This window comes from Podarcis bocagei (genome assembly GCF_964188305.1).
Source record: "Podarcis bocagei genome assembly, chromosome: 8".
Classification (NCBI taxonomy): Eukaryota; Metazoa; Chordata; class Lepidosauria; order Squamata; family Lacertidae; genus Podarcis; species Podarcis bocagei.
Window position 1 is genome coordinate 81,883,255 of NC_138133.1, and position 25,700 is coordinate 81,908,954.

General features: G+C 43.8%; 2 protein-coding genes across 7 annotated transcripts in view; one reads left to right on the forward strand and one right to left on the reverse strand.

Annotated features, from left to right (window-relative positions):
- EFR3A (EFR3 homolog A) overlaps positions 1-13,432 on the forward strand; it is a 77,585-nt gene extending 64,153 nt beyond the window's left edge. Inside the window, exons 17-25 of one of the 4 annotated variants that reach the window (XM_081204506.1) lie at positions 398-529; positions 848-915; positions 2,638-2,765; positions 5,917-6,005; positions 6,309-6,357; positions 6,520-6,623; positions 7,984-8,033; positions 9,236-9,369; positions 12,512-13,432. In XM_081204506.1, coding sequence (XP_081060632.1) covers positions 398-529; positions 848-915; positions 2,638-2,765; positions 5,917-6,005; positions 6,309-6,357; positions 6,520-6,623; positions 7,984-8,033; positions 9,236-9,341 — 726 coding nt within the window. In that variant the 3' untranslated portion in view covers positions 9,342-9,369; positions 12,512-13,432. Of the gene's footprint in view, positions 1-397; positions 530-847; positions 916-2,637; positions 2,766-5,916; positions 6,006-6,308; positions 6,358-6,519; positions 6,624-7,983; positions 8,034-9,235; positions 9,370-9,470; positions 10,466-12,511 lie in introns of those variants that run through there. The other 3 variants (XM_081204507.1, XM_081204505.1, XM_081204504.1) reach the window with 3 other exon arrangements.
- A 4,688-nt stretch (positions 13,433-18,120) lies between these two features.
- The window catches only part of OC90 (otoconin 90), a 30,065-nt gene continuing 22,485 nt past the window's right edge, over positions 18,121-25,700 (reverse strand). For all 3 annotated transcript variants that reach the window (XM_081204695.1, XM_081204693.1, XM_081204694.1), the window contains 6 exons: positions 25,572-25,616; positions 24,880-24,999; positions 22,995-23,087; positions 21,238-21,412; positions 20,340-20,446; positions 18,121-18,554 (listed from right to left, as the gene is read on the reverse strand). In XM_081204695.1, coding sequence (XP_081060821.1) covers positions 18,235-18,554; positions 20,340-20,446; positions 21,238-21,412; positions 22,995-23,087; positions 24,880-24,999; positions 25,572-25,616 — 860 coding nt within the window. In that variant the 3' untranslated portion in view covers positions 18,121-18,234. The remainder of the gene's footprint in view (positions 18,555-20,339; positions 20,447-21,237; positions 21,413-22,994; positions 23,088-24,879; positions 25,000-25,571; positions 25,617-25,700) is intronic.

The window sequence follows — 25,700 nt, forward strand, 5'->3', positions numbered from 1 at the left end:
TGGATTCTATTGCTATTCTATTCTATTGTTTTTCACCGACTACCCCACCCCTACCCCCCGACTACCTGAACAAAGCTCCTGAATGAATGACGGTCCATGGACCGCAGTTTGGGAACCCTTGCTCCAACACACTGCCAGATCATAACTACCCATGTCCTGAAAAACTGTTTTAAGATGTGTTGTGCACTGCACAAGCTATTAAGACTAGTTTGTCCTGCAAAATAAATAAATAAATAAAACTTGAACTGACTTCTCCACTCAAAAGACTTAACAGTGACCTGGGACAGGGGAAAAAACTGTTTTACCTTCCTGGCTCTTAGTCTTCTCACCCATATGAAAAAAATATGACCAATGCCAGTCTTGAATGAGGTTCCCTCTTCCCTTCCTTTCATTGTAGGACATTGCAATCCTTAACGAAGACAACTTGCCCATGTTCCATCGCTGTAGTGTGATGGCAGTGGTAGCCGCATACCTCAACTTCCTAAGCCAGATGATCGCTGTTCCTGCTTTTTGCCAACATGTTACTAAGGTGCTGTATCGCTTCTGATTTTCGCCGGTGTGCCTTGCATTGATACAGTAGCAAAACTGCCCTCCCGGTTTGGCTAAATCAAGAGCCCAAAGCAAATTTGGGTTGGGGGTTACTTGTGGTAATATGTATGGACTGCAGAGACAGACCGCTGTGAGTGACAGCAGGCATGGGCTGGGGCTTAAAGGAAGCAGGCTCACCCCTCAAACATGTCTACACTTGCAATGCATATTTATTTATTTGCAAACATACATATTTTAACATAGAATGCAAAGTGAGAAAATTGTCAAACGCTGTCTTGTTTTTCTGCTCGTGTTGCAGGTCATTGAAACCAGACATGTAGAAGCACCCTATTTTTTACCTGAAACAATTTTCAGAGAGAAGTGCAAGTATGTGAAATTTTAAACAACTCGTAAAACATGTGAACCAGTAATGTTTTTGACTTAAGGACTGTGAAAGACCATCTCTGTTGCTGGCATGTCTAGTTAAAGGGCAGTGAGGACAGATCTTCTGCCCAAGACCCTGGAGAGCCTCTGAAACTCAGAGTAGACAGTACTGGGCTGGGTGGACAAAACAGAATCATAGAACTGTAGAGTTGGAAAGGACTGTGAGGGTCATCTAGTCCAACTTTCTGCAGTGCATGAATCTTTTGTCCAATGTGGGGCTTGAACTCATGACCCGGAGATTAAGTGCCTCATGCTCTACCAACTGAGCCATCCTCGAAACCTATTTGGTGTTTCGCAACTCTCTGACTAGTTGCAGGACCTTAGCCAGACCTAGCAGAGTAAACGCAGAATCCATGGAAGCAATTGGTGACTTGGCTGCAGGCAGGATGGACGAAGCAGAAACCAGGTGTTTATTATATAAAGTGCACTATTTACAGGAACAGAACAGAACACAGATCTTTAGCTAACTCTCTCATACCCAACTCACAACTCTCAACCTCCAACTCCTACACTCAACCTCGTACTAACACACATTCCAGTTAGTAGGCCATTAATCATTATTCCCGTGAGAGAGCTTGACCAATCATGGAGCTGTCTCCGTGCCTCTGTATCACCAGGCAGACTTACTCCTTCACATTGCCTTTTGGCTGTCTGCCAAACCCTAATTGACTCTGTGTGAGTAGCTGCACGTATTCAGATTCCCAACACTGTGTTCCCCAGGTTTTAATGCAAGAGTGGGGGAGCTTTCTCAATCCCTTCTGAGCAATCTCTTGGAGCCAGATTCCAGTGTCAGGCAGAACCAGAGGCAAAAGTGTGCAGAGCAATCAATGCAAATCTTACCTTTGTGCAATAGTTTAGTTTTGACGCACACATGCACCCTGCTCTGCTCTGTATCCTCCATTCAGACAAGCAAGAGACATTATCAGAATTCAAAGGCACATTCTAGCCAGGTACAACCACTCCAGGTGTGAAGCAGGGCCAGTGGTTTAGACCACAGCGCCACCTGCTCCCATTCATGAGTAAAGGCAGCCCAGCCATATATGAGCCATATCTACAAGCGCCTTGCATGTCCATCTTTCTCTCTGCCATTCCAATACAGATTATTTGAAATTACATACATACATATATACATATAGGTAAGACCAAATAGACAAGGGGTTTGCCTCCAATAGTTTACCTCCTACTTTTTCTTTTGTAAATGTGAATGGAGAAGGGGTGTGGCTTGGTAGAAAGGCCTGGAAGGCACATCCCTGGTCTTGTTGGTACTAAATACTACAGTGGTACCTCAGGTTACAGACGCTTCAGGTTACAGATGCTTCAGGTTACAGACTCCGCTAACCCAAAAATAGTACCTCAGGTTAAGAAATTTGCTTCAGGATGACAACAGAAATCGCCCACCGGCGGCGCAGTGGTGGCGGGAGGCCTCATTAGCTAAAGTGGTACCTCAGGTTAAGAATAGTTTCAGGTTAAGAACAGATCTCCGGAACGAATTAAGTTCTTAACCTGAGGTACCACTGTATTTAAGAATCAGATCTAGGGTGCAATATGCTCCATTGGGTAATTCGCTCTAACCTACGTTCCGAACCATGCCTCTCTTTTTTTTCTCATTCTTTGCTTCTTTTATCTAATGGTTTTAAATCCACAATTGCAAATTGTGTTTTGAAGCCTGCCCAAGTCCCTGGAGAAGGACGAAACGAGCTTGTTCTTCTTGACCAACCAAATGGCAGAATCGCTGGGTGGCAGTGGCTACTGCGTGGAGAGACTATCTGTGCCATATGTACCACTTGTGACAGGTAAGCCCCTGGTGGCTCACGCATCCTCTTCACCTGTAGTCATTGACCACTGTTTATCATAGCTGCTTTTTTAAGGGAGGGGGTTGCATATAGCATCCTTTGGTGCTTTCCAGCAGTCCAGCAACATTGGAAGTGCGACCAGGCTCCACATCTTTGTTGTAGGAGAATCCCAAATACTCATAATATTATCTGAGTGAAATGCATATGCATACATTTTTAGAAGCATATCCTATTGGCTTTCTTGATTGCAGCTATTTATATCCATCGTGGAGGCCCTTTAGAGATGAATAAATGCTGTGATACATTTCACTGCTAGCGAACAACAAAGTCTTCTTGGATCTACTTTTAGGCATGCTCAATAGTCTTATTGATTCTGTGTCTCTATAATAATAATATAATAATAATTTATTATTTATACCCTGCCCATCTGGCTGGGTTTCCCCAGCCACTCTGGGCAGCTTCCAACAGAATATTAAAATACAATAACCTATTAAACATTAAAAGCTTCCCTAAACAGGACTGCCTTCAGATGTCTTCTAAAAGTCTGGTGGTTGTTTTCTCTTTGACATCTGGTGGGAAGGCATTCCACAGGACAGGTGCCACTACTGAGAAGGCCCTCTGCCTGGTTCCCTGTAACTTGGCTTCTTGTAGTGAAGGAACCATCAGAATGCCCTTGGCGCTGGACCTCAGTGTCCGGGCAGAACGATGGGGGTGGAGACTCTCCATCAGGTATACTGAGCCGAGGCCATTTAGGGCTTTAAAGGTCAGCACCAACGCTTTGATTTGTGCTTGGAAATGTTCAGGACCAGTGTTATATGGTCTCGGTAGCCGCTCCCAGTCACCAGTCTAGCTGCCGCATTCTGGATTAGTTGTAGTTTCCGAGTCACCTTCAAAGGTAGCCCCACATAAAGCGCATTGCAGTAGTCCAAGTGAGAGATAACTATATGCAGAGTGAGACATGCACACATACGTGTTTAGCTCTTGTGGGTGGGGAACAGGCTCCTTCTCCATACTAACATATTAAATGCAGTTCAAAGCATTGCAAAGGAACTGAGACCCAGAGCCGTTCTTGGGTTGCCTAGTTCTTTAGATTCTGGCCCAAACGTTGGTGACTTTTCTGCTGCCCCTTTCTTTTTTCTAATTTTCCATATGGTATGTCATCCTAAAGCTTCTATTTCCATTCTTATGTGTCTTCGGAAATGTAGCTCTATTCCCATCTGGCAAAAAGCCTCATAAATGCAGGCGCAAGTCGAAAGGTAAATTGGAACTGCCACTGCTTGTTCTAGTTATAGCTTCATGGTGTTAGGACCCAAAGAAAGCCAAATAAGCTCCTTATGCTCATAGATAGAAAATCCCAGTGTTGTGCGATTTTCCTTTATTTCCCCTGCTCCTAGTAGCTGTGACCCACACAACTGTAGACATTAGGGCTGCCATACAGGGTGTCCTGGTTTTTACTTTTTGAAATATGGCGCAACCAGGGCCGGATTTAGGTTTGATGAGGCCCTAAGCTACTGAAGGTAATGGGGCCCTTTATATGTCCAGCTGTCCTTTGTCAACAACAAATTGTCACTGTTTTTTGTGTTGCATATATGTGGTATGGTAATTTATGGACCTAATAGGTATCTAAAGCCGTTTGCCCATGTTGCCATGCAACCAGTCCATGCAGAATGTAGGCACCCTATATATAGAAATGAGCAAACCAGTGATATCTTAGGGAGCAGGCTAGCAGGCGGGGCCCATTACTTACATCATAGGAGCCTACACAACACAAAACACTGTTGCTGTATGTAGGTTTTATTTTATTTGTTTTTTATCTTATATTTTGGAAATGTACATCCAGGGTTTTTTCCCTTTAATTTTTTTTTTGGGGGGGGGCCTAGAGAGTGGGGCTCTAAGCTATAGCTTTAGCTTATACGTAAATCCGGCACTGTTGGCAACCCTAGTAGATGTAGCATATTCGTACGCATCTCATAGGTATTTTTCCCAATGTTTTTTTTTTATCTATCTTCGCATTTATATCCCACCTTTCCTCCAATGGCTGTCCTCTCCTCCACGTGATTCTCACAGCACCCCCACAAAGTAGGCCAGACTGAGAGGTAGTAATTGCCCAAAGTCACCTCATAATTTTCATGGCCAAGTGGGGATTTGAACCGCTGTCTCCCAGATTGCAGCCTAGCACTCTAACCACTACCCCACACTGCCTCTTCACGGACTTCCAGTGTGCTTCTGCACACAGTTCAAATGGCTGGTATTCTATTACAAAGCCCTTGATGGCTCGAGGCTAAGTAATTGGAGGCACCAGCTATGAAGCTGTCAGCTTTCTGACACCTTTATGCCTTCCTGTAATAATAAATAATAATAATAATTTATTATTTATACCCCGCCCATCTGGCTGGGCTTCCCCAGCCACTCTGGGCGGCTTCCAACAAAATATTAAAACACAGTAATGCATCAAACATTAAAAGCTTCCCTAAACAGGGCTGCCTTCAGAAGTCTGGTAGTTGTTGTTCTCTTTGACTTCTGATGGGAGGGCGTTCCACAGGGCGGGTGCCACTACCAAGAAGTCCCTCTGCCTGGTTCCCTGTAACTTGGCTTCTTGCAGCAAGGGAACCGCCAGAAGGCCCTTGGCACTGGACCTTAGTGTCCAGGTAGAATGATGGGGGTGGAGACGCTCCTTCAGGTATACTGGACCAAGGCCGTTTAGGGCTTTAAAGGTCAGCACCAGCACTTTGAATTGTGCTCAGAAATGTACTGTAAGTGTCCTATCTTCTGAAATTAAGTAGAAGACCACTGGAGAGAGGACCTTTTCATTGATGGTGACCCAGACACAGGGCATTTCTCCCAGGGACACTTAGCTGGTGCCGACTGTTAGTTTGGGGTTACTTTTGGCTCCACCCATGCAAGCCAGAGGACTTATTGGAGTTTCAGGATGAATTCCAGCCAGGCAAAAGCACTCAAAGAGAGTGTGAAGCAGGCAGGTGAGGGGTGTGGCCTGGAGACAAGAGGTGTGGCTGGACAGAGTCCTAAGGGCCAGACATAGGGTCCTGGAAGAGGCCACTGAAATTTGAATTGACTCACTTCAGTTTGGGGCAAAGAAAACAGGAAAACACAATGATGTATTGACAAGACAGGCATTTCTCTTTTTGTTCAGATGAAGACAGGTTGTCCAGGAGGAAGAGTATTGTGGACACCTTGTCAATTCAGGTAGACATTCTGCCTGGCTGCAGCCTGGATGAAAAGGTATGTAACAGTTCCATTAAAGAAAAGATCGTGCATCTTTTCCCCCCTATAAACATTCTTCGGTGCTTTCAGTCTATCTATATACCACAAGTTGTGGTAGACAGGATTGTGATTTTCATTTGCAGATCTACTGTTCTGCATGCAATTTTTAAAGTAAAAATGTCACCAGGAAAAGAAAAACACACACACATGAGTCGAAGGGCTGTTTTTCGGGTGGAAAAAATATTTGAGACACTTAAGATGAATTCTAGCTGACCCTTTACTGTGGTTGACACAGTACCCTAAATACTATTGTTTCTTTAGGCAAATAGCACTGAAGAAATCACCTTTGAGACCCTGAAGCAGGCAATAGGTAAGAAAGCTTTGCATTTCTGTATTCACTAGTAACAATAATATGCTCCCATATTCAAGGGTGAATTATTTCATTTCACTCTTTGTGAAGATGAATAATATTCCTGATGTTTCCCTTTGCTTTGCTTTCTGGTTACTCTGTTGATACTGATCTCTCCCAAAGACAACAATGGGCTTGAGGAACAAGAGAAAGAAAGGCGGCGCCTTGTGATTGAAAGATTCCAGAAGGCTCCTTTTGAAGAAATTGCTGCACAGTGTGAAACCAAGGTAAGTACTCGGGCCATGATCCGCCTACTCAATCCTGCTAAGGGCTTAAACAGATGCACCAGGTATGCTGGACCTCATTAGCGACGAATGTCAGAGAGAAAGTGCTAAGGCTCTCCTGTCTCTGGACTAGGAATAGCCAACATGACACCCTCCAGATGCTAGGGACTGCAACTCCCATAATCCCCAACCATTCACCATGCTGATGGGAGTTGGAGTCCCAAACACCCCTATATACTTAGATGCCACCTCCTTCGCCATGCATACAGGTACCCTTTGGCAAGCATCTTACAAAGGAATCTTCTAGGGCAGGCTTCCTTAACCTCTGCCCTCCAGATGTTTTGAGACTACAATTCCCATCATCCCTGACCACTGGTCCTGCTAGCTAGGGATCAACGCAGTTTACCTTCCCGCCGGAGCGGTACCTATTTATCTACTTGCACTTTGACGTGCTTTTGAACTGCTAGGTGGGAAGGAGCAGGGACCGAGCAATGGGAGCTCACCCCGTCATGGGGGTTCGAACTGCCGACCCGCGGATCAGCAAGCCCTAGGCTCTGTGGTTTAGGCCACAGCGCCACCCACGTCCCCTTGAGACTCCTTAGGGTAGTGATAAAGCAGGACATCAAATCCAAACTCTTCTTCTTTCTGTGGGTTTCTCTGTGATGCTAAAAGGTTTGTGTTGAACCCCTCCCCTTTAAGAGACCCTAAAATTTGTCTTGTTAAAAAAAATGCCTATCCCCATTTCGGCAAGTTGACCATTCCTGCTTTTAAGCGTCAGCAGCTTTGACCTGCGGCCCTTGAAGGGTTGACAATGGTTCAACGTGGCCCTTGACCCCCAAAATGGTTAGCCACCCCTGCCCTAAGAGTTTGCCTTTACAATTTGTGGGTTACTGACACACATTTTGGTGTGGGCAAGTTTCCTTGAAATGGTTATTCACCTAACTTTTTGCAAGGATATAATCCTGGATGTGTACCCCTCCCCCAGCATATCAGTTGTGTGAATGACTGGCAGTCACTGGGAAAGGGACTGCACATCTGGGTGTGTCCCCAGTGTCAGGCATGCTGCTGCCCCCACCTCAAGACAGTCATGTGTTCCCACAGGCTTTCTGGTCATGGAAGCCAAATTCATAAGGAGTTGCTCGTGCACAAGCTTCCATGCGACTGGACAATCCCAGTACCCACAACCACCATGTCCAATCCCAGTAACTTCATGGTGCCCTAGATGCCCACAATGCCAGTGGATTCTGATACAAGATCAGTGCTGCTATTGCTGGCTCTGTTTTTTCCAGACCACTTTGTCAGAAGGTTGCGGTGGTTACCCAGCACCCCTCTCCCTAAAATATTCAATCTTTTCTCCCTGCAGGCAAACTTGCTCCACGACAGGCTGACACAGATATTGGAACGGACCATTCGGTAAGAGTTCATGGAAGTGGTTTTGCGTTTGTGAAGAATAGGCAAGGCTACCAGGTTGTTCCTGGTTTCCAAAAAATAACTTGTGTTTCTGCTTTATTTTGGGTGGGGGCGGGGGGAGATGTTGGCTGCACCCCTATCCATACTTCCTAGGGTCCCATTAATATCTGTAGCACTTCCTTCTAAGGCAGGGGTCAGCAACATTTTTTGAGGCTGGTCCGGTCCACTCCCCGGCCGACCTCTTGGTGGGCCAGAGTGTGTGTGTCCACACGTGTGTGCAAGCTATTTCTGGCACGGTTCTGGGTTGGAAGAACGCCAGAAATAGCGTGTGCGCATGGGCGCTTTTCTGTCCTGGAAGTGCGCCGGAAATGGCTTATACGCACGCGTACAGGCACTACTCCAGGTGAGGAGCGCCCATGCGCGTGCACACACGCTATTTCCGGCACACTTCCGACCCAGAAGTTGGTCCCCACGTGAAGAAAAAAATTGGCACCGCAGGGGGGGAAAGCATGGAATCCCCACGCCGATCCACGGAACGGCCGTGGGCCTGTTCCAGGTAGCTGAACCTTACGCTCCAATCTGGGAGAAAAGGTGGGATATGAATAAATAAAATAGTTGCATAAGTGGGGTGATTGGACAATTAAAAGAACCCCAGACGACTGAAGCTTCCAAAGTATAATGTTATGGAAAGAACCAAAATATGTTGAAGGGGGTTTATGAGTAAGTCAGACACGTGCTGTAAAGTTGAGTAGTCGTGTATACTTGAGCAGAGAGCCATTGAATATTGTAGTTGCGTGAACAGCAAAATGAAGGAGATAAGGATGAAGTCAATTGCTGTACCAGAAAGCTGTAACTATGACGCATGACTTAGCTGGACAGAATACCTGTTGTTTAGGAATGCTTAAACCATAAATATTGCTGTATCTTTCAATCTCCTCGGCACTTTCTTCCCTTCCCAGGTGGGGTTAAAGTGGTGTCCATTTCAATGCTGAATAAATGCCTGTTAATTGATCCGATAGGGTTGTCCAAGCAAACCCACAGGGGGTATTGGGTATCACCCCAATATTTCTCCCAGCAGTACCCCAGGCAGGAGACAACCTGAAATGAGTGCCTCATCGCAAACACTTAAAAGCAAGACAAATAAAATTGTGAGCGTGCAGTAAAGCCTAAAAACAATGCCTCTATTTGTTCTCCATCTTCCCCAGGCCTCCTCCAAGCCCTTCTGGAACGGTGGCGATTAACACTGGACACAACCATTACCAGTCCATCCCAGTCTACGAGATGAAGTTTCCTGATCTTTGTGTGTATTGAGTGTCCTCTGAATTCATCAAAAAGACAGGTTTTTGGCTTCTCAGAAAATTATTTCATTGATTTTAATGGGGTGTCTGCCCCGAGCAGATTACATTATATTTTGAATATGGTTTTGTTTTGTTTTTATAGGTGAATTCTCCAACACTTCTGCTGTGTCCCAGTAGTAGTGCATTAGTGATAGATCTATACCGGACTTTCCACACGATTAGTTACTTTATTAGTAGTTCTGTGATGTTTCCTCCAGTGTTAACTGCACTATTGCTAGCTGGAGGGACACTCATGCGCTATTTTGCAACATGAACAGGACAAGAGAAAGGAAGAGAACATTTGTGGCATGAAATGTTGCAGGATTTCAGCAGGGAAGCCGTGGGACATGCACCGATTGGAAACAAAGCAGTATTTCCACCCAAAACAGGCACAAACAGTATTGAAAGCAAGATTGCTTATGAGCACAAATCTTCACAATGAAAAAGACTTCTGGAGGGGTCCTAATTCATTCCACAGAATTCAAGACATTTTTAAAAAATATATTATTACTATTTGGAAGGCAAACCTTTCTTTTGTCCCACCCCCCACCCCTCCGATTTGTTTATTATATCTTAGCATTTTGTAATTTTAGACTACAGTTTGCAAGTGTAGTTTTGGATGGGCTCTTTTCTTTTTTTTTAACCATGAGTTTTTGTAACCTGTTTTGACGTATGTGTTTTTGGCAACACTGGTATATTTACAGCACTGGGTAGCTATTTATTTGCACAGAATTTACAGCTCCCAGGGAGGAACTATGAGAGTTATAAACAGGCTTGAAATATGTTTAAATTTCTGTGAGTTGTTGGGGTGAAGAAGATAATCCATGCATGGAGAGGAAGTTGCGCACACACAGTGGCCTGGTTTGCATGCTAAGCCCAAACCATTGCTTTGCACAAACGTGTTACATCCCAGAGACAATATTACAGCTGCATCACATCACCCAAGTCATTTTACTTCTGCACTGCATGGAGCTAAGCTATGGTTTGGCTTAACACATGGTCAGAACCCAGGCTGCAGACAAGCCACAAACTGGAATGAAGGTTTGTCCTATGACTTGCAACCTGCAGTTTGCCTGGAGAAAGCTAAGCCTCGGTTCAGTGAAATGTGTAGTCAAACCATGCCAAACCCGGCCCTCCGGATGTTTTGGGACTACAACTCCCATCATCCCTAGCTAACAGGTGGTCAGGGATGATGGGAGTTGTAGTCCCAAAACATCTGGAGGGCCAAGTTTGCCTATGCCTGCCTTAGCTCTTCATGGCGCAGCAGCCAAACAGCCAGTCGGTGTGAAGTGATTGCAATATCCTTTCTGGAAGCCTGGCCACTAGAATCCCAGCCCAGGAACTGGAGCTGCATACGAGTAGCATTTATTGCTACCAGTTATCTGTTGGTGGAGTCTGAGATTCACCCCACCCCGAGCGATTGGCAGCAACTTGACTTGCACATTTCTTCTTAGATTGGACTTTCAGCCTGGGAAAACTCACGCATGGTTCCCTCTGTCACATGTGTGCTTCATCCTGTTGGATCAGCACCCTGATGCAGGCCATAAAAGTGTGTATTCCGTTCAGTGGCAGTCCTCCATATGGGACGCGGGTGGCGCCGTGGTCTAAACCACTGAGCCTCTTGGGCTTGCTGATCAGAAGGTCGGCAGTTCGAATCCCCGTGACAGGGTGAGTTCCCATTGCTCTGCCCCAGCTCCTGCCAACCTAGCAGTTCAAAAGCACACCAGTGCAAGTAGATAAATAGGTACCGCTGTGGCGGGAAGATAAATGGCGTTTCTGTGCGCTCTGGTTTCCATCAAGGGGCTCCATTGTGCCAGAAGCGGTATAGTCATGCTGGCCACATGAACCGGAAAGCTCCATATAATGTTTGGGAGCCTTAAACACCTGTTATTATAGAGTATTTGGCATCCTGCCAAAGGCTATAATGTGGAGACCCTTGCATGCATGAGGCTCCCAATGCTGACTGTCCCATATGGGGCACTCCCTTCCACTCACTGCTGGCAGTTGGAGGATTTGCCCCATGTTTGTGGGGCTGCATCACCAGCCCACGGTCAGGGTGTCTTGCTTGAAAGGCAAGAAGCTTTCTGTTGGGGTCTCTGGAATTGCACTATCCCCCCTCCCCTTCTAAAGGAATATAATTTCTTACAGATTGTGGTTTTGAAATGCAGAGTATTTTGTTAATGAGAACTTAGGAGCAATTAAAGGGAAAGAAAGTTATATTTTTGATATGGCAAGGGATATGGTAAAGGCATTTTAAGGAGGATAAGTATTTCATAATGTGCCGAACTGTGAAATGGGTGTGAAGTATTTCTGTGTGTGTGTGTGTGTGTTTAGCAAACCTTTGTAGTTGATAAGTTTAGAATGTTGTTGTCCAGTAATAGCATACAGTGGTACCTCCAGTTGCGGACACGATCCATTCCAGGGTGCCGTTCGCACCCCAAAAAGTCTGCAACTAGAGCAGCGCTTCTGCGCATGCACGAAGCACACAGAACGCTTCTGCACGCACACGTGTGTTCACAAGTCGAAAAGGTGCAACATGAACCTAACACAACATGAGGTATGACTGTATTCCATAGCCCTCTTAATTTGTATGTGCTTTACTGGATTTAATGGTTAAGTTAAATTTTGTCGGCCCATGTGTTTGGTGTCAACACATTGCCTGTGCAAGGTTAGCGTGTAATATTCTGTTAAAGCTGAACTGCAAAATGTTGTGTAAAGAATGTGATAATAATCAGCAGGGCTGTTGCCCTTCCCTGTTGTTCTGTAGATAACATGGAGTGTTGTGCCAAAGATTTCTCCTGCTTCCCCCACCTCCCCAACCATTCTCCATCAATTTATGAGAAAAGAAACAGTGTTCAGAAAACAGAAGGGATATAAATTTCTGCGAAATTCTCGTGGGCCAGGAACACTTGTTGCACTTACCTGACTTGCGAGGTGGCCAAGGAGTGTGTATGAATGTTCTGCCTTTCATTCTACACAGCGTCGCACTATGCAGTCTTCTTGGGTGCCTGTATTTCAGAAAAAAGCTCCATGACACCTCAGCCATGAGAACACAAGGGAGCTGTCTGCTGCCTGCACCTAGCAGCTGGTCAATGCCATTGTTTTTTAAGTGAAGCCTTCCCTTTTATACTTTTATGCTCACAGGACCTCCCAGACTGCACTAGAATTTTAAAATAAACCAGCATGGAAAGACTCTTTTTTTAAAAAAAAGACAGGAAAGAGGAAGAACTTCCCTTAAGAACGAAATTGGCACGCGCAGCAGTCTCAAGGGTTTGGTGGTCACATGTACCCAAGCACATACCCTGGCTTTTTCCACTCTTCAGATAAAGTCCAGGGGAAGATGCCATGGGCTTTTTTCAAATCAAGAAACTAGGGAGGCTACAGAGTGCTGCAGAAATGTTTAATGGAGATAAAAACATACAGCCGTGGCCTCCTCACCGCAAGAAAGTTAAGCTCAGTCCTGTACCCACCAGATTCTGAAAAAGGTTCTAAAATACCCTGGGAATAAGGGAAGTCTCTTTTTCCAGGGTAAGAAATCTTCTGAGGAATTGTAGTGTGAATGCCACACACCACTTTTCATGCAAATTTTGGGATCCTGGCCTGTATACGTCAAGACTAATAGGTCAGCAACTCTAATCAACTTTGCATTCATCTCAGTTGGTTTTTTTAAAAAAATTCTTTAGAAATGGCAGGAGATCCATGTGTTGGAATAAAACGAAGACACAGCATTAGCCCCTGCATGAAATCCTTATATATGTTCGTTTTTCAGGTTAGCTGCTGATTTAACCATTAGGACTAATCCTCCCCAAACTCTCAAAAAATGGGAAGTTTTCATAATGAAGTCTTCTGTTTGGCTAAAGAATGGGGCATCAATGCTTTAAATAATAATTGTTTTAAGAAATTATGGACCCTGTAATCCAGGGGTGACTAACCTTTGGCCCTCCAGATGTTGTTAGCCTACAGTTCCCATTGTCTCTGACAGTTGGCCCGGCAGGTAGAGGTTGACTGGAGTCTAGCAACATCTGGAGAACCCACAGGTTCCACCCCTGCTGCGAGCATGTTAAGTCAGTTAATGTTAATGTTAATGTTAAGTCTAATGGGCTACAGACTTTGCTTTTATATGCATTGTCCCGGCAGGATTTTGACCCTTCCGGGTAGTGGCGCCCACCCTGTGGAACACCCTCCCATCAGATGTCAAGGAAATAAACTATTTGCCTTTTAGAAGATATCCGAAAGCAGCTCTATATAGGGAAAGTTTTAATATTTTATGTTTTATTGTGTTTTTAATCTTTTTTGGAGGGACCCGCCCAGAGTGGCTGGGGCAACCCAGTCAGATGGGTGGCATATAAATAATAAAATTATTATTATTAAATTATTCTATTCCTACAGCAGCCCCCATTTTTACGCCAAGAGAGAGCTATTCCGGGTGGTTAGGAGATTACCTGGTGCCAAATCTAATGAGGACCCGCAATCAGGAAACTCCCCAATTTGTTGATTCACAAACTGTCTTAAGGTTCTCATACAGCTCCTTTGATCTGTGATCCCTTGTATGAGGAAAATACTTTGCGTGTGCAAGATAAAGTTGTTGTGCACATACATGTTGCACGCCCTCCAACATTTCTCCAATGAAAATAGGGGTGCCCCATTCCGTCATCATAATTGTACTATTTATACCTGCCACATCTTACTGGGTTGCCCCAGCCACTCTGGGCGGCTTTCGACATATATAAATACAGTGGTACCTCAGGTTACATACGCTTCAGGTTACAGACTCCGATAACCCAGAAATAGTACCTCAGGTTAAGAAGTTTGCTTCAGGATGAGAACAGAAATCGTACTCAGGTGGCACGGCAGCAGCAGGAGGCCCCATTAGCTAAAGTGGTGCTTCAGGTTAAGAACAGTTTCAGGTTAAGAACGGACCACCGGAACAAATTAAGTACAGTGGTGCCTCGCAAGATGGAATTAATTCGTTCCGCGAGTTTTGTCGTCTTGCGATTTTTTTCGTCTTGCGAAGCACGGTGTCGGGAAAGTTTTGGAAAACCTTCAAAAATCACCAAAGTCTTTAAAAACCTCAAAAAAGGCTACCACACCGCGTTCTATGAGTTGCTCCTCGAAGTCAAGTCGCAACTGTATTAACGGTGTTAAGAAAAAGGAAACAAACTTGCAAGACGTTTCCGTCTTGCGAAGCAAGCCCATAGGGAAAATCGTCTTGCGAAACAGCTCAAAAAACAAAAAGCCCTTTCGTCTAGCGAGTTTTTTGTCTTGCGAGGCATTCGTCTTGCGAGGTACCACTGTACTTAACCTGAGGTACCACTGTACATAATAAAACATTAAACATTAAAAATACTTCCCTGTACAGGATTGCCTTCAGGCGGCTTGGGGGTCGGATAACTCCATACCCTTCAACATTTCTCCAATTAAAATAGGGATGTCCTAAGGAAAAGTGAAAAGTAAGGGACTCTGATGGCACTGTAGGTTAAACCACAGAGCCTAGGACTTGCCGGTCAGAAGGTTGGCTGTTCGAATCCCCACGATGGGGTGAGCTCCCGTTGCTCGGTCCCTGCTCCTGCCAACCTAGCAGTACAAAAGCACGTCAGAGTACATGTAGATAAATAGGTACCGCTCTGGTGGGAAGGTAAACAGTGTTTCCGTGTGCTGCTCTGGTTCGCCAGAAGCGGCTTAGTCATTCTGGCCACATGACCCGGAAGCTGTACGCCGGCTCCCTCAGCCAATAAAGCGAGATGAGCGCAGCAACCCCAGAGTCGGCCACGACTGGACCTAATGGTCAGGGGTCCCTTTACCCTTTACCTTTAAGGAAAAGTGGGATGTTCCGGGATCAAACCAGAAACCAGGACAGCTTCTCTGAATCAGGGACGTCCCTCTGAAAATTGGGGCACTTGGAGGGTCTGATGTTGTTGAGTGAAAGAAAAGACACCGCAGATGTGGCTTCTGCAGAACAATTATTCCGTGGCTGTTCTCTATACAGTGGTACCTCGGGTTACAGACGCTTCAGGTTACAGACTCCGCTAACAGAGAAATAGTACCTCGGGTTAAGAACTTTGCTTCAGGATGAGAACAGAAATCATGAAGTGGCGGTGCAGCGGCAGCAGGAGGCCCCATTAGCTAAAGTGGTGCTTCAGGTTAAGAACAGTTTCAGGTTAAGAACGGACCTCTGGAACGAATTAAGTACTTAACCAGAGGTACCGCTGTATGTGCAACCCACCAGAGCCATTTCCCCATGCTGTGCCCCTTTGAAGCTTTTGGGATTGGTACAAGAGACCCCTTGCACATCTTCCACGTTCTTCACTGGGGCTGGAGCAGGAGAATGCCCTGGTTGCTTGTGCCCATAGCTTCCCCCCAAAAAAAACTTAAAATCAAAGTGAAGCAGCAATCTCCCCCTCAGAACCACACCTTGAGCCCTACAGATGTGATTTCCCTTTTGCTTCAGTGGTGCGTGTGAACGAAGCACCTCCAAAGTGTCTAAAAAACTCCCCTTTGCTTGCACACTTTCAGTATTGCATTGTATGTAATAAATATTTTCTAATTTTTTTTAAAAAATGGTTTTTGTGCACCAGGACCTAGCATTCATAGTTGTGTTACTACTGTCTTATTCTTCTTTGTATCCATCTGAAGAATGTCACTTTATCCAACAAACACAAACCCCTGTGTGGGAAATGTCACCTGGTAGAGATCTCTACAGACCAGTTGGGATTCATGTGTGGACGCTAAAGCCCCTTTCCTGGGATCCACATAGTCCAGCTCTTTGTTTTCATTTCTTTCTCTAGCTTCCTAACTCTCTGGAGGAAAACACTGCTAAAACTAAAAAATGCAGATTCACACACTTCAGATCTGAAAACTGTCCAGAGTGAAAATATGGCTAGTTTATTCCTTTGACCGCTCATGTTTCCCTAACTTTTACCTAATGAAAAGCTTTTGTGAAATGTAGAACACACTTTCTGTAATCTTCTATATTTAAGCAAATAAAGGTAAATGTGAAAATAAGCCGCATTGTTTGCACGTGTCTTCCTGAAATTATTATTACTATATTATGGTTGCCTTAGGCTTTTAATGGCCTCGTGATGTGCTGAGCCACGGATGCGGAAATCTCTGGTCCATGGGCCAAATTTGGCCTGCCAGTCTGTTTTAATGAAACTACACCCTGCTGCCCCACACCCAGTCATATGTGACTATTTTGGATTATTTTACAGGGTTTTTCCTCATTAAAAATAATAACAGGACTCCCACTTGTCTTTCTCATGATTAAAATAACTTCCCTTCCAAATTTAATATTTGCCTCAGGGAAGAAAAATTACAGGTAACCATATCTGTAGGTTTTCACTGTGGGGAAAAGAGCTTAGGGAGGGAGAGGGTGGGCATGGGGCCCTGATTTAAATTGCTTTTCCCTTCACAACTGTTTATAATGTTAAAATCCACAGGAAATCCAGAGAACATAACTACATATCTTCTGCACTGTATACTGGTGTACCTTGATGCAGGATATCATTTTGCTTTCCTGTCTCATCAGAAGTAAATCTCATTGAATCAGTGAGGCTTACTCCTAAGTAATTGGGGTCAATCTTCTTTGTTTTGTGAATTTTAAATATCAAAGAAATGCATCACCCATTATTTTTATCTCATGGGCAGAAGTGATCTCTCCTGTGGGTTTTATCTAGGCTCCTCTGCTAAAGTCGCAGCCTCTTTGTCAAAGTCGAAAGAACCATCTGGATTTGACTGCCCAGTTTTGGCCACTCTATATTTGAATTTTAAAACTAAAATTAAATTTAAAATCCCAGTTCTCCTCCTCCCCCCCCCCATCCCACTCCAGTTTTCTTGATTTTTAACTAAACCATCCCTTCTTGGTGCCTGAGTGAGGTAAAACACACGCACCACCATTCTATCGAATGACAACTTTATACTGAATTGTGAAATCAAAATAGTGAGTTATGTCAAATGAACTGTGTGGTTTGGGAGCTGCACGGTCAGGGAAAAAACAATGCTGTCCAGGGTTGCAAAAACTGCGTAGAGAATAATTGGGTGCACTCTTCCCACCTTAGATCAAATCTATGCTTCCAGGTGTCATAAGAAAGCTGCAGAGATAGTGCAGGATAGTGCATACCCCAGAAATGATCTCTTTCAGCTTCTGCCTTCTGGAAGAAGGTACTGGGTTATAAAGACGAGGACTAGCCGCCTGAGAAACAGTTTCTATCCAGATGCGATTTTGGTTTTAAACACAGTGTAAGGTAGTCTCTGTGGGAGTATATTGTATTTAATTATGGGGTATCAGAGTTTTTAGGGGGTTAACCAGGCTGGGATAGCAGGCTTGTTGGTTTTTGAATGTCTGATGTAGATTTTTTAAATTTCATTGTTCTGTATGGGACAATGACAATAAAGATTATCGTATTGTTATTGTATCGTAACATTGCTTACCTGAGAGTAAGCCCCACTGAAACCAATGGGACTTACTTCTGAATATACATGGTTAGATTTTCAGCCATAGCTGGCCACTTTATTAAATTTGTCTTTAAGGTGTCACAAGCTTTTTGAGGGGTCACCGTTGCTGCAAAAGACTATCAGGGCTACCCATCTAAAAAAAAAATTAGCTTTGAAAGGGATCATGCAGGGAAGGCTACTGATTTGTAAATATAGTGTGACTCAGCAGCATAGATTATGACAAAATTATGACAACAAACAATATAATGGAGCCATAGCAAACAGCAGGAAGGATAGCAATGTATCCGGTAGGAGCCGAGCAGCAGAGGAACGAAACCAGCTCGCTTTAATGTTGCATAAAGAGCAGAACAGACAGTACTAATTTCATACATTCCCTACTCCTGATAGCTTCCTAACTGGTGCAAAAGAAACGCCGGTTATCTTCTTTGCAGCCGTACAGCTCTGGAGATTCCCCGGGCCAGGCGTGCTGACCTCTTCCCTCTTCCCAAAAGGCTCCTCGCCGGATCGGTCTCCTCGCTGCTCCTCTCTTCCTCGCTGGAAGCCCTGGAGCTGACCCCAGCACCGCTCAGGGGTCTTTCATGCCCTCCCCTACGGCAGAACAATTTAACCTCCGGCTCCGGACAGGCTTGTCTGTTTGGAGACCCCATGCTTTCGTTGAAAGAGGCGGCCGCCATACACTCAGCCGCCGCCTTGTCGCAGGAACACTGAAGCTTTTCGCACATCGTCCATCCGATACCTGAGAAAAAGATGCTTCGTGTTAGTTTGTCAAAATCGGACTAGATAATAATCAGGGCCGGCCCTACCATGAGGCAAAGTGGGGCAGCTGCCTCAAATGAATCGGGAGGCAGCAGAGGCAGCTCCTCTTGCTGTCCCTTTTGAGCCCCCCATCCTAGCTTTCTTGTAATAATAATAATAATAATAATAATAATAATAATAATAATAATAATAATAATAATAATAAAATTTTATTTATACCTCGCCCTCCCCGGTCAGAGCTGGGCTCAGGGCGGCTAACACCAGTAAAATTACAGTAAAATCATAACAGGAAAAAAACCCACCAATTTAAAATACAGGTTAAAATGCAATTTAAAATGCAGCCTCATTTTAAAAGTAGCCCGTAGATCAAAACCATAAGGGGAGGGAAAGATAAGGGTCAGACGGAGTCCAAACCAAAAGCCAGGTGGAACAGCTCTGTCTTGCAGGCCCTGCGGAAAGATGTCAAGTCCCGCAGGGCCCTAGTCTGTTGTGACAGAGCGTTCAACCAAGTTGGGGCCAGTACTGAAAAGGCCCTGGCCCTAGTTGAGACCAATCTAACCATCTTGCGACCTGGGATCTCCAAAATGTTGTCATTAGTGGACCTTAAGGTCCTCCGCGGGGCATACCACAGAGGCGGCCCCATTGTTGACATGCTTCTACCCTTACTAGCCTGTCCTGGGCCTGTAGGTCAGCTGAAGTGGGTTTTCCCCTTCCCACCAGCAATGGTTGTACATTGGGTGGGAATTTGTGGGGGTTTCAAAGCAGTTACCCTCCAGCTGTGGAATTCCCTTTCCCTGGAGGAATGAATGGTTGTATCCATAACAGGCGCCTGTTGCCCAGTCACAATAACTCTGTTTACCCTGGTTTGTGGTGAATTGGTAAAAGCCAAACTCTAGATCAGGGCTTTCCAAACTAGGAAAACTGAATTACTGTGTCTCACAATGATGTATGTCTAAAAAGTGTGTCACCTGTAGTGAGGTTTTTGTTTTCAGGGGGTACACAGTACCAGCAAATTTTTAAAGAATAAAATAGAAAAGTGGCATTTACTGTAACAACTTCATGGTGAGTGAATACCAGAACATATTTTTCCGGGGAGTGCTGCTTGTCGAAAAGTTTAGACAGCTCTGCTCTAGATCAAACAATGTTACATTGAAAATGTGGTATTGCTACATTGATTTTATGCCATTTTATTTGCTCATTCATTTATGCCAACAGAGCCTAGGACTTGCCGATCAGAAGGTCGGGGGTTCGAATCCCCACGACGGGGTGAGCTCCCGTTGCTCGGTCCCTGCTCCTGCCAACCTAGCAGTTCGAAAGCACTTCAAAGTGCAAGTAGATAAATAGGTACCACTCTGGTGGGAAGGTAAACGGCATTTCCGTGCGCTACTCTGGTTCACCAGAAGTGGTTCAGTCATGCTGGCCACATGACCCGGAAGCTGTACGCCGGCTCCCTCGGCCAATAAAGCGAGATGAGCGCCACAACCCCAGAGTCGGCCACAACTGGACCTATTGGTCAGGGGTCCCTTTACCTTACATATAGTGGGTAAAAAACACTATCATAAAAACATAAGATTAGCCAGTGGCGCATCTGGTGCAGCATTCTGTTCTCACAAGTTGCCAACCCCACAGCCATGGGAAGCCTGTAAACAGGACCTGAACACAACATCACTCTCTCCTCCTGAGTTCTCCAGCAACTGGTACTGATGTTTATGTTGCCTTTTATTGTAACAGTGAAGAAGGGAGTCCCCTTTCATCCCAAACTTACACTTTGGCGTGCGATCAAAGCACACAACCTCAGATCGCGAATTTCTTTCTGGACGGCATCCAAGTTGCTTGACTTGCTCCAGGCAGCAGTGATGAGAGAAACAGCACCTGTAGTTACACAAAAAGTGCCAAAGTGTTAAGTCTTCTGCAGAACTGCATTTTTTGTATTGCTTTGAATGTCTGGATCCCATAAAAAATTGTCAGAGTTTTTCTAGGTCACTTTCATCAAATGTCTTGGAATTATCCAAACTCTGGTTGTTGGTCATGACAAGGGGCATGCTTGTGGAACCATCAGAAACAGTGGTTTATTACTCAAAGCACTACATTTCCCAGTCCCCTTAACAAACTATAATTCCCAGGATTCTTTCTCCAAAGTTGTGTGCTTTGAATGTTTGAGACTCTGGACTCAGCTATACAGCTGCAAATATAATGCTTTAAGTGTGTTTTAAGTGCATTATACAAATGCAACACTAGATTGAATGGGTGAACTTATGGCAAATTCAATACATTTTTAAAACTTTTTTTTTAAAGCATTTTCACAGCGTTTTTTAAATATGTGTCTAGATTCCACTTCTGTCTTTCTGAAATTCTTTCTATTTACTGCATTTCATTGGATTTCATTCATTTTATGAATGACCAGTGCATTGGGGGGGGGGGTTTAAAAAAATACGAACTGTCTGAACAAATATCTTGAAAAGTGCCAACACAAAATGGCTGCCATGGGTTGACTATTTTTTTTATTATATTGCAAGCCATCCTAGGCAACGTTTGGGGCACAAACGGTGAAATACCCATTTTTTAACATTAAATGTATTTTACTGAAGTAATGTGTGCTGGTGCTGCTGGGGTTATTGCTTGCTTGGTGCTATTTTGTGTCAAAAGTGTTTGCCAGGAGCAACCTGTCCAGTTCATCCGTTGGGTGGCCTCTGCCTTCCTGCCCACAGTAACATCCGTATAACTCAAAGTCCTCCGGGCATCGGTCGGTTAAGCAATACAGCATCTCCCCCAACTGTGGGAGCACTCGCTTGACTCTTCCGTTGTCTCTCAGTTGCAGGAACGTAAACCGGTCACAAACTATAGAAAGAAGTAGAAATCCAAGTCATATAATTTGAGTCTATCTTTGGACACCTTCTTGTTGTTATGGTCCTCCCTAGAGTTCTTTATGCCAGGGTAGGCAGAAAATAGGTTGGGATCTCCTTGTGATTTGTAGGAAACTGACCCCCTATGACAAAATGACAAACCCAGCAAAGCAATGACAAACCTAGCAAAGGATGACAAACCTAGACAGCATATTAAAAAGCAGAGACATCACCTTGCCAACAAAGATCCGTATAGTTAAAGCTATGGTTTTCCCAGCAGTGATGTATGGAAGTGAGAGCTGGACCATAAAGAAGGCTGATCGCCGAAGAATGGATGCTTTTGAATTATGGTGCTGGAGGAGACTCTTGAGAGTCCCATGGACTGCAAGAAGATCAAACCTCTCCATTCTGAAGGAAATCAGCCCTGAGTGCTCACTGGAAGGACAGATCCTGAAGCTGAGGCTCCAATAGTTTGGCCACCTCATGAGAAGAGAAGACTCTCTGGAAAAGACCTTGATGCTGGGAAGGATGGAGGACACAAGGAGAAGGGGACAACAGAGGACGAGATGGTTGGACTGTGTTCTCGAAGCTACCAGCCTGAGTTTGACCAGCCCTCCTCGGCACGGTCCCTGACCCCCCCCCCCCGTCTGATCATAGAACTGTAGAATTGGAAGGGACCACAAGGGTCATCTGGTCCAACCCCCTGCAATGCAGGAATTTTTTGCCCCACATGGGGCTCGAACCCATGATCCAGAGATTAGGAGTCCCATGCTCTACCGATTGAGCTATGTTGCAGCTTCATAACTTCAACAACTAAAAAGATTCCCACCCCTCCCCACCTGCTTTAAATTAGGATGCTGAAAAAGGATGTTAGGAGGAAAACCAGGAGTGGATTTCTAGTGCAAAAGGATTTCATAGAATCACAGAATCATAGAATCATAGAGTTGGAAGACACCACAAGGGCCATCGAGTCCAACCCCCTGCCAAGCAGGAAACACCATCAGAGCACTCCTGACATATGGTTGTCAAGCCTCTGCTTAAAGACCTCCAAAGAAGGAGACTCCACCACACTCCTTGGCAGCAAATTCCACTGTCGAACAGCTCTTACTGTCAGAAAGTTCTTCCTAATGTTTAGGTGGAATCTTCTTTCTTGTAGTTTGGATCCATTGCTCCGTGTCCACTTCTCTGGAGCAGCAGAAAACAACCTTTCTCCCTCCTCTATGTGACATCCTTTTATATATTTGAACATGGCTATCATATCACCCCTTAACCTCCTCTTCTCCAGGCTAAACATGCCCAACTCCCTTAGCCGTTCCTCATAAGGCATCGTTTCCAGGCCTTTGACCATTTTGGTTGCCCTCCTCTGGACACGTTCCAGTTTGTCAGTGTCCTTCTTGAACTGTGGTGCCCAGAACTGGACACAGTACTCCAGGTGAGGTCTGACCAGAGCAGAATACAGTTCTGAGGTTAGTTCTGATACTAGTCGCAAATTCCTGAGCTGAGCAGACACACCCTGATCTTTAATTTTTAGTGGGTGGCTGAGATCCAGTGAAGGAGCAAGATCATCTCCTTCTCACCTTCTCCAAAGGTTTCATCAGGATCTGGCGTCTCTTCTGGAGATATTGTAGAAAAAGTTCTACCTTCTTCTTCAGCTATCTTGAAATGATTCCCTGTAGATCAGATAAAATGAGGGTTTTTGTTTTGTTTTTAGAACCTCAAGCTTTAAATCTAACTGGGGTTTTTTTATAAAAAAAACCCACAAAATGACACAAAGAATCTCCAGGCACTCTTAAAACGAACAATTTATGGTGATATAAACTTGCATGGGTTAGATGTCCATCAAATCAATTGCATCAAGTGGTCAGTTAAAATGGTAAGGATAGATAAATGATAGAAATAGATAGATAGATATAGATGATATAGATAGATATATAGATGATATAGATAGATAGATAGATGATAGATAGATAGATAGATAGATAGATAGATAGATGATAGATAGATAGATAGATAGATGATAGATGATAGATAATAGATAGATAGATAGATGATAGATAGATAGATAGATAGATAGATAGATAGATAGATGATAGATAGATAGATAGATAGATAGATAGATAGAGATAGATGATAGATAGATAGATAGATAGATAGATAGATATAGATAGATAGATAGATAGATAGATGATAGATATAGATGATAGATAGATATAGATGATAGATAGATGATAGATGATAGATGATAGATAGATATAGATGATAGATGATAGATAGATAGATAGATAGATAGATAGATAGATAGATAGATGATAGATAGATAGATAGATGATAGATAGATAGATAGATAGAGATGATAGATAGATAGATGATAGATAGATATACACCCTGAGTATTGTTGGGAGAGGCAGTTCAAAATGAGACCCACTGCCGGATTTACGTATAAGCTAAACAAGCTATAGCTTAGGGCCCCACTCTCTTGGGGGCCCAAAAAAAAATTAAAGGGAAAAAACCTGGATGTACCTTTCCAAAATATAAGATAACAAAACAAATAAAATAAAACTTACATACAGAACAGTGTTTTGTGTTGTGTAGGCTCCTAGGATGTAAGTAATGGGCCCCGCCTGCTAGCCTGCTCCCTAAAATATCACTGGTTTGCTATTACTATTTCATGTTATAGCAAGTTTCTAGAGACTAGATTATGAGTCTTTGTAAACTGTGTTTCTGAATGAACTTTTGTTATTGCCAAATGCCAATGTATTTGCATTAGTAAGCTTGTTATGAATAAAAAATCAATTTAAGTTAGAGCTTAACAATTATTTCACTATTCATATACTTTTTAATTGTATTTCACTATTAATATACTTCTTCTTAATTGTATTTCCGTTCAACAATTACTTTGATAAAATACATAATTTGTAATGTTCAAATTGCTTTAGATACCTATTAGGTCCATAAATTACCATATAGCATATATTCAAAACAAAAAACAGTGACAATTTGTTGTTGACAAATGACAGCAGGACATATAAAGGGACCCATTATCTTCAGTAGCTTAGGGTACTAAATCTGGCCCTGATGAGACCAGACAGTCAAGCAATACCAGGTAAGAACAGCATTGCACAATCAGGAATAGGAATGATGCACTCCCTACTATAGACCATTGGTGATGAATTGGCATAGCAAATAGTATAAATAATCACCTAAACAGAAACAATCACATGTCTATGGACCTCTATAGACACTTTACATTTTTTTTCCATCAGATGGATACCTGAGTCTCAAGACTCAGCGATTCAGCTGCAAATAAAATGTTTTAAGTGTGTTGTAAAGTGCAGTATTACAAATGTGACGCTAGATGGAGAAAGTGAGCTATGGCAAATTCAATGTATTTTTCAAAATGCGTTTTTTGGAAAAGGATTTTCACAGCGTTTTTTATATATATGTAGATTCCACCTGACTTACCATTCTCTGTTGATCTCCCAAGAGAATCAGAAGTTGAAACTGACTCAGGCTCTGTTGAGCTAATAACAACAGGTGGAGCAGCACTGGTTTCTTCTGTGTTGAAGGCTTTCACTGACAACCCTGAAAGCACACTCATGATTAAATCACTCGCCTACTAAACAATAAATTTGATTTATGTCATTGGTCTTTATTGGCATAGGTTTAAACCATGGGTAGGCAAACTAAGGCCCGGGGGCCGGATCCGGCCCAATCGGCTTCTAAATCCAGTCCGTGGATAGTCTGGGATTCAGCGTGTTTTTACATGAGTAGAATGTGTCCTTTTATTTAAAATGCATCTCTGGGTTACATAAATAATCCAAACACTATATATATATATATAAACTAGGAAGCCACCATTGAGTAAATCAGACAGCTTTAGATTTAGCTTTAAATTTTTTAGCTAAATTCCCACAAAACAATCTTGGTCATTCCACGGGTGGGGAGGCACCACTAAAAAGTCTGTGGCCTGAAAAGTGTCAGGGTTTAGAGGCCTCATTCCTGGTTTACTTAAGATATTGACGACAGGGGTCCCTCTTGGCCCCTGTGTAGTGTTTTTTCCTGTCCTCTTGATCCATCTTGTCAACATCTGGAATAAGGAAAGAAGAAGGTTCCCGATCACATGGGATATAAACCACAGGGTGATGCTGACTTACCTCTTGGCATGGAGTTTCCAAAAGGTCCAGCAAGGCCTTCCTGCGCTTTAGTCATGAATAAAGCAGAAAGTATATGTTAGCAAACCAGACAATGTGTTGTACTCTTTGCACAGTATTTGTTGAGGTTTC